The sequence below is a fragment of the Electrona antarctica genome, assembly GCF_951216825.1.
Source record: "Electrona antarctica genome assembly, chromosome: 13".
Lineage (NCBI taxonomy): Eukaryota > Metazoa > Chordata > Actinopteri > Myctophiformes > Myctophidae > Electrona > Electrona antarctica.
The window spans coordinates 16,692,804-16,700,303 of record NC_136794.1 but is presented as its reverse complement, the minus strand read 5'-3'; the positions used below and the strand labels follow the sequence as shown (position 1 = coordinate 16,700,303).

The window sequence follows — 7,500 nt, the reverse complement described above, 5'->3', positions numbered from 1 at the left end:
ATCGTCTGATGTCATGTACTGCAAGCAACAGTACATGACAAGCGATCTACAAGCTCACAACGCGCTGTGCTGCAAATCACCCTTAAAAGAACACACATTTTACAACCTTCGTATTATTGATCTTAATTCATGCTCATTATAAGATGGTACCATTTCTGTCTCAGAGGTGGGCCGTGACAGTTTAGACACCTGCCTACCAATGATATCGTCAGTGGTGGTACCCCTGATGATGCTGGGAAAGAAAGGCTGTATTTTCCATTCGCTGAGAATACTGGTATGTATTCCCAGCAAATAGAAACTACAGCCTTTCTCTTCATGGGAAGTTAGTATGCTGAGTCAATGTTGTTACATAATACAAAATAAATTGTTGTTTGAAATTACCACATCTGCCTACGGTTTCTGACCTGAGTGAGTAGACAGAAATGGTATCTTCTTATAATGAGCATTAGTGAGGACCAATGATATGAAGATATGGTTGCAAATGGGTGAAGTAGCCATTGTAGCATGCTGTTGCATGCTGTCAGGCAACAGATAAGACACCAAAAAAATACCAGACGCTTGGTGAAGGTCAGAAAAAGAGCAATATGTGAGAAAATCCAAACAATTCCTCAACTGCACTGAAGGAGACGTTTACAGAGTCTGTTCCATCTCAGCTCATCATGTTCAGGAACTTGCTCTCCTCGGCCAGAGCGGTGAGCATGGAGCTCATGTCACCGATGGCCATGTTCCCGATGCCCGCTGGCACCGAGGCCAGTGTGACAGAGTTCCTGGGCGTGGTAAGACGGGAGGAGGTCTGGGAGAGGCTCTGGAGGAGGCCCGGGCTCAGCGTACCCGACATCAAGCTGGAGTGGTCTCCGTCATCCAGCATGGCATCAAAGTCAATCTGGGCGTGCTCCGTGGAGCCGCCCGCGGAGGTGCTGCTGGTGACCTGATTGACGCCCGGGGACGCCATGTTGGCCATGGTGCTGTTGTTGGTGCCGGCAGGGCCCCCGCACGGCGACATGGGGGCGTCGAAGCTGTCAGCGCCGGGTTCAAACATATGAATCTGCCCTGTGTAAAACAAGACGGGACCTGGGTTCTGGACAGCTGATACATGGGGCCTCTTGGGACTGGCCTCTGAGGTGTTGTTAATATGACCGGGGTTCAGACTGGACGATGGAGGGAAGCGGCTCTGTTGCATAACGCTGGACCCTGAGAGCTGTCTGCCCACAGACTTGGGCTCCATGGGAGGCCTGGGCTGCAGCAGACCCCTGCCTCCGTCGTGGAGGCCAGGCTGCTGCTGGGGAGGAAGGTTGTAATTCTGCTGCACCTCCACATGATTCATATGGGGATAGCCATCGGCCTGAGTCCTGGTTCTGTAGATTTGCATTTGCGGGTTGCCCTGACCTGCCATGCCGTTATATGCAGGTCTCGTGCCGACGTTCCCAGGCACAGAGTTGGGGATCGTCTCTTGCTGGGGACCAACCTGCTCGGCAAAACCGTTGGCTTGTCTCTGCTGCTGCAGAGATGTGTTCATCATCCTCTGGTTGGTGCGCTGCATGTATCCCTGCAGAGCCATATTGTGATTCATGGACATCACCTGCTGGTTGCTGCCCTGGCCCTGGAAGGGGTCAAAGTTTTGTCTCTGTTGTACGATGGCTAGGTTCCCCCTGACAGGCGGCTTGGCTTTGGTGTCCATGGTGCCCGAGCTCACCTCATTCCACTGGACCGGCATGCTGTTCTTGTTCATGTTGTCGGACGGTTGCTGCTGATGCTGCTGACAGGCCTGGAGGTCCTGTCCAGCCTGGGGCATATTGGCACCCACCAGGGCCATCCTCCTCTGCCCATAGAACAGCTGCTGCTGCTGCTGCTGGGATGCCATGCCTCCCTGGAAGCCCTGAGCCTGGGCTTGGTAGTTGCCCTGGCCAGTGTTCTGGGACCTGAGGTACTGGACCATGTCATCTGGAAGGACCAAGTCCTCCTCTCCGCCCTGATCCACTCCTCCCACGGCCATCACCCCATCCACTGCCATGTTCTCCATGGCAACATTCTCCGAGATGCTGGGCGGTCTGGGGGTGAAGGGGTGTCTCTGTAGGCTACCGTCTGAGCGGGTGTAGCCTTGCATGGCAGCCAGCCCCCTGTAGCGATCTGCAGCGGATGGAGGGAGGCCGGGGTTCATGCTGTTCATGCTGTTGTAGCGCTGCACCCTGGGCAGGGACAGGGGGTCGACCGTCGGCCGCCGCACCGGGTCACTGGCCCGGCGCGGCAGGCCGGCCGGTACCTCGTGGGGCAGCATGCTGCGGTTTCCATAGCCGAGGTCACTGCAGCGCCGCGGCACAGCACCAGGAGGCGGGTGGAGGAAGGAGTGGGAGGCGGACTGGTCCTGGGAGTCACCGTACAGTGCCATGCGGGTCCGGAGGCTCATCCGCTCCATATTTGGGAGCGGGGTGGGCGGGGCTCCCCCGGTGGCGGCCGCGTACGTGGCCTTGAGGCGGTAGTGTTGCGCTGGTGTCAGGCTGAGCAGGCTAGGGAGACCCCCACCTCCTCCACCCATGCCTCCGCAGTGGCTGGCCTCGCTGGAGCGCCTGGAGAGGTCGGTGGAGATGGGGTCGTACGAGTCGGCAGAGCTGATGTTGTTGTGGCGGTTCCCGCCGAACTGCGAGGTGTCGCTGGAGCGGCGGCTGGAGTAGCAGTGGGAGATGCCGGACGAGCGTCTACTGAGGGTGTAGGCCGAGCTCATGGTGCTGGTTGTGCTGTCGCGCCGCTCATTCAGCTGGTTCAACAGCGTCACCTCGCAGGAGGACAGGTCAGCCAGCCGCTGGTCAGGATACGGAGCGTTCAGACCGCTCATAATGTTGTTTTCCAGCAGGGGTCCTGAGTAGAGAATGTAATATGTTATGGTCACATATGATGCATGTGTAAGTACAGTATGTGCGTGCTTTATGGAAAACGTTTCTAAAATAAATTGTGTTTACTATCGTGTAACGTAACAATAACAAACCGATCAACTCTATGGATTAAAACAATTTATATTAATAATAATCCTGCATCAGCTATTCACTGCCCAACACCAACCTGACCACCACCCATCTAACAACCATCCAACTAACCATCACCCAGCTAACAACTAACAATCACCCAGTTAACCACCACCCAACCACCGTCACCACAAAACCAACCCAACGTAAAAGCACAAATCAATCCATCCTCACCGACAGCAGGTATGGGAGGCAGCTTGGTGTTGTTGCGGTGTCCCTGTGGGTGCAGTGGAGTGTCACTGGCCCAGGGACAGACGTCCCTCACCGTCTTGAGCCTCTCTTTCTTGATGTTCTCCAGTTTGATGGTCACACCACCTCCGTGACACCCGGCCTTCCTCAGCTGGAGACCCACGCCAAGGCCCACCTGGGGGCCCCTGCCCCCACCCCCGGGCATGGTGGAGTCGACCACGGGGCCCTCGTCCAGCGCACTCAGATCCCCGAAGCTGCCCCCGCTGTGCACGGCCATCTCTACTCCACTGTCATTGTTGTTGGTGCTGCCAAGAGGCGATGGTTCACTGCTGCATGACGAGAGACCACCCGGACTGGACTGATATGTCTGGGCACCGGAGGAGGAGGAGGAGGAGAGAGGACAGGAGAGGAAAGGAAGGGAGAAGGAGAGATGAGATGATGAGGAGGAGAGAGTAGGAGGAGAGGATGAGAGAGGAAGGGGCAGCAGCAGAGAAGGAGAGGAGATGACATAAAGGGGAAGAGAAGATGTGAGGAGAGGAGGCCACAAGAGAAGATGGAGGAAAAAAGATGAGAAATTAGTATAGAAACTTCATCATAATAGATACTGGTTCAGTCTTCTATAGAATCTTCATCACATCGTCCTCATCGTTGTCTGTATGTGATCAAACTATAGACACATTTAATTAAAGCAATAAGCCCAGCAAGAGGCGGTAGCTTCGCATGGCCGTTGCTTTATTAAATGGTTACCAAATATACCAACAGGACAATCATAGACCAATTAAAACTATAAGACTCCAAGAATAATTACTACAAGAAAGTACTCCCTGACGTCCCGCACAATGAAGTTGGTATGTAAACTCCAAACGGTACGTGTGGTGATATCTGCCATGGGTTAACTTCAAGTCCTTCAAAAATGAATGCATGTCTTGTAAAACCTTGCACCTCCTTCCCTACGGCTATACAACAAACATATATCAGGGCAATTACTACAACATTAAGGTTGAGCATGTTTTGTAATACTGTAACTAATGTAGTTCCACAATATCATGCATCATAGATGTGCCTTTACCAAAGGAGTGGATAATGGATGAGCAGCGATGATCCCAGTGCAGTGGTGATTGTAATTCAAACTGGTCCCAGTGCAGTGGTGATAGTAATTCAAACTGGTCCCAGTGCAGTGGTGATAGTAATTCAAACTGGTCCCAGTGCAGTGGTGATAGTAATTCAAACTGGTCCAAAATGAATTGGAAAGTGTCTTGATCCCACTGTGTTGCTGCACTGTTTGTTCAGTGTGTGAATATTAATGGGACAATGACTTTTATCATCGCTCCCACAGAGGTTGTTACCATGACTCCCTGCTGAACAGGGGAATTGGTGTGTGTGTGTGTGCGTGTGCGTGTGCGTGTGCGTGTGTGTGTGTGTGTGTGTGTGTGTGTGTGCGCGTAAATATGGTGTAAGGGAGTGGGTGTTAAAGGTGCCATGGACAACATTCAGTCTGGTGCATAAGGTGCCTTATTTCCCTAAGTTTGAGCATTGTTGTTTGCAGCATTGTAACACGTCGGCTGCCTTACCGAAAGACGGCACTTTTACTCCTTCATTACAATGTTATCAATAGCACCTTTAACGTCCTTTCTTCTGTGAAACGGGTGGTGTGTGGATGCAATGATGTTGATTAAAATGTTCAACCACTGTGTCTCATGCAGAGAGAGACCGTGTTAGAGCTCACCTCAGGGAAGACTGTCCGTTAGGAAAGGTTGGAAGGGGAGAGAAAAGTGTTAGGAAAAGAGACAGGCGGCATCAAACCTTGTTAGTAAATTAGAAATGGATCAGAAGAATTCTGCCCTACAAATCAATACACTAGAGACTGTGAGTGCATGGTAAAAACTGTTTTTCTCCTGTCCACCAAAGGTGTTCAGTGTATCGTTTGTTAATATTTAATGGATTTGTGATTAGGGCTAGATTCGGTTGTCTTTCAAATATAAACCGTGGTTCTGTTTAAAAGACCTCAAGTTAAAGTGTTACTGTAGGTCATGCAACAGTTTGATTAGTGTTGACGACGCATAATTAGCTGATCATCCATAGTATTATTCCCATAAATAGGATATACTCTGTATGTAGGTATGTATGTGTGCGCGCTGCAATGGTTGTGTCAGTGTGTGGCTGTGGGTCGGTGTGTACAGTATGTATGTGTGTGTACGGGGGAACCTTCGTTGCTTTGATACAGTTTCATATACAGTAGTCTCTTACCATCGAGTTTTCCGTTTTGATGGATTTGACCTGCACACAGTCCTCCACTCCTCTGGGGGCGCCGTTGGCCTCCGTCCGGCCCTCAGAAGAACCCCTGCCGCTCTGCTTGGCGTTGGCCTCGTTCTCTCCGCTGCCTCTGGGCGGATGTGGCCTCGGCGGGACATCGTTGCGCTGTTTCTTGGTGACGTGCGCCTCGGGGCCGTGAACAGTCTTCACGTGTTTCCTGAGAGAGCTGGGGTCCGTGTAGCGCTTGGTGCAGCCCGCGATCTTACACACGTATGGTTTCTGACAACACACCGTTCGTAGTGTTAATACACATGTTGGCGCGTGCTATCGTGCGGATGTTATGCAGTGCGATGTTGTGCTACAGTTGGGTGCCACCGATATTGTCCCTTATCATTTGACCCATTTAGGCCTGACCTCAAAAATCCTCCAGTTTTCTGACATAAATATTCTCACGATTTTTCAAAAATAGCAGACCTACAAGCTCGTAGCGCGCCACTCGGTGGCGCGCTATGAGCTTGTAGATCTGCTATTTTTCAATAGCTAAATTATAACATAATGTTTAAAACACCAAAAGGGGTTCCCGCCCAAAATGGGTTAACTGTGCTTTTACGCAGATCACGCAAACCTCAGCAAAAAGAAAAGGACAATACCGATGGCCTCCAACTGTACATACGTACGTATATGACTGGTTAGTTGCTACTACTAGGAATAAGTACATTCTTCGACTCCACTACATCTCAGAGGCCAATATTGTAATTTTAATCCACTACAATTATTTTCCAACTTTAATTACTAGTTACTTTGCAGAATAGATTTAGCTTATTAATACAAGACAGGGATAAATGATGTATAATTATAGGTTAATCTACCCAGCAGCAGCACATGAAGTCATCCAAATCAGCCCCACATTTACTAGCTGGCTACAACATTAAAGTAATTCATGCATTTCTAATTACGATCCAATAATATGATTGTGAAATGGACCCTTCTGCATTTTGAGTATACTTTTACACTTGGTACTGTCTGTAAGTATGTTTTGATACCAACACTTTTGTACTTTGGTGGCATTGATACTTTTACTTAGGTAAAAGCTCATCTGAGTACTTCGAGATATATGTACTGTATAGGGGTTGCTTACAATACATCACAATTCTTGGATAGAGAAATCACCCAACATCATCCAAAAGAAAGGATGAGTTAAAGCATCATTTGCCTCTGATGTGTGCTTGCCACTAAATTACAGGTATTTAGACGTAAATACTGTTATTTTAGCGTTGTTTGTGGGATATTCTACCTTTGTCTTCTTGATCAGAGCTATGCAACAGACCTAGCATCGTCCCACACTGTAAACATGATAATAACTGGTTCACCTCCACGCTACAGATGAGTTGTGTGAACAACTGGCTAACATGAGATTACATCTAATGCCTTGAAATCTGCCTCCAGTTAATGATCACCATAATAACGGTATCTGTGCAGCTCTTTCTGAAAACTCAAGTTCTGAACCATCAGATAAAAGGTGAGAACTGAGGTGAAGACTTTGTAATGTAGAAAAATTATGGAATGGTAAAACGTGCCATGAAGACACAAATAGATTTGAAAGATACTCATTTTACGGTGTGTGTGTGTGTGTGTGTGTGTGTGTGTGTGTGTGTGTGTGTGTGTGTGTGTGTGTGTGTGTGTGTGTGTGTGTGTGTGTGTGTGTGTGTGTGTGTGTGTGTGTGTGTGTGTGTGTGTGTGTGTGTGTGTGTGTGTGTGTGTGTGTGTGTGTGTGTGTGTGTGTGTGTGTGTGTGTACCTCGTTGGAGTGTGTTCTGTTCTGGTGCTTGGCCCGGTCCGAGGCGTTAGAAAAGGCCTTGTTGCAGCCTTCATGTTCACACACGTAAGGTTTCTCTCCGGTGTGAGACCTGAGGTGAGTCTTCAAGTTCTCCAGACGAGAATACGCCTTGATACATCCCTCAAACTGACAGACAGACAGACAGACAGACAGACAGACAGACAGACAGACGAACAGACAGTATGAATATCATTGTGTCTCAAAC

General features: G+C 49.5%; 1 protein-coding gene across 1 annotated transcript in view; it reads right to left on the bottom strand.

Moving 5' to 3' along the window:
- gli2a (GLI family zinc finger 2a) overlaps positions 1-7,500 on the bottom strand; it is a 100,128-nt gene that overhangs the window by 1,255 nt on the left and 91,373 nt on the right. The window contains 4 exon segments of the mRNA XM_079518907.1: positions 1-2,853; positions 3,192-3,573; positions 5,454-5,738; positions 7,257-7,421. The exon segment at positions 1-2,853 is cut by the window's left edge and continues 1,255 nt beyond it. Of these exon segments, the coding sequence (XP_079375033.1) occupies positions 650-2,853; positions 3,192-3,573; positions 5,454-5,738; positions 7,257-7,421 (3,036 nt within the window). The 3' untranslated portion in view covers positions 1-649.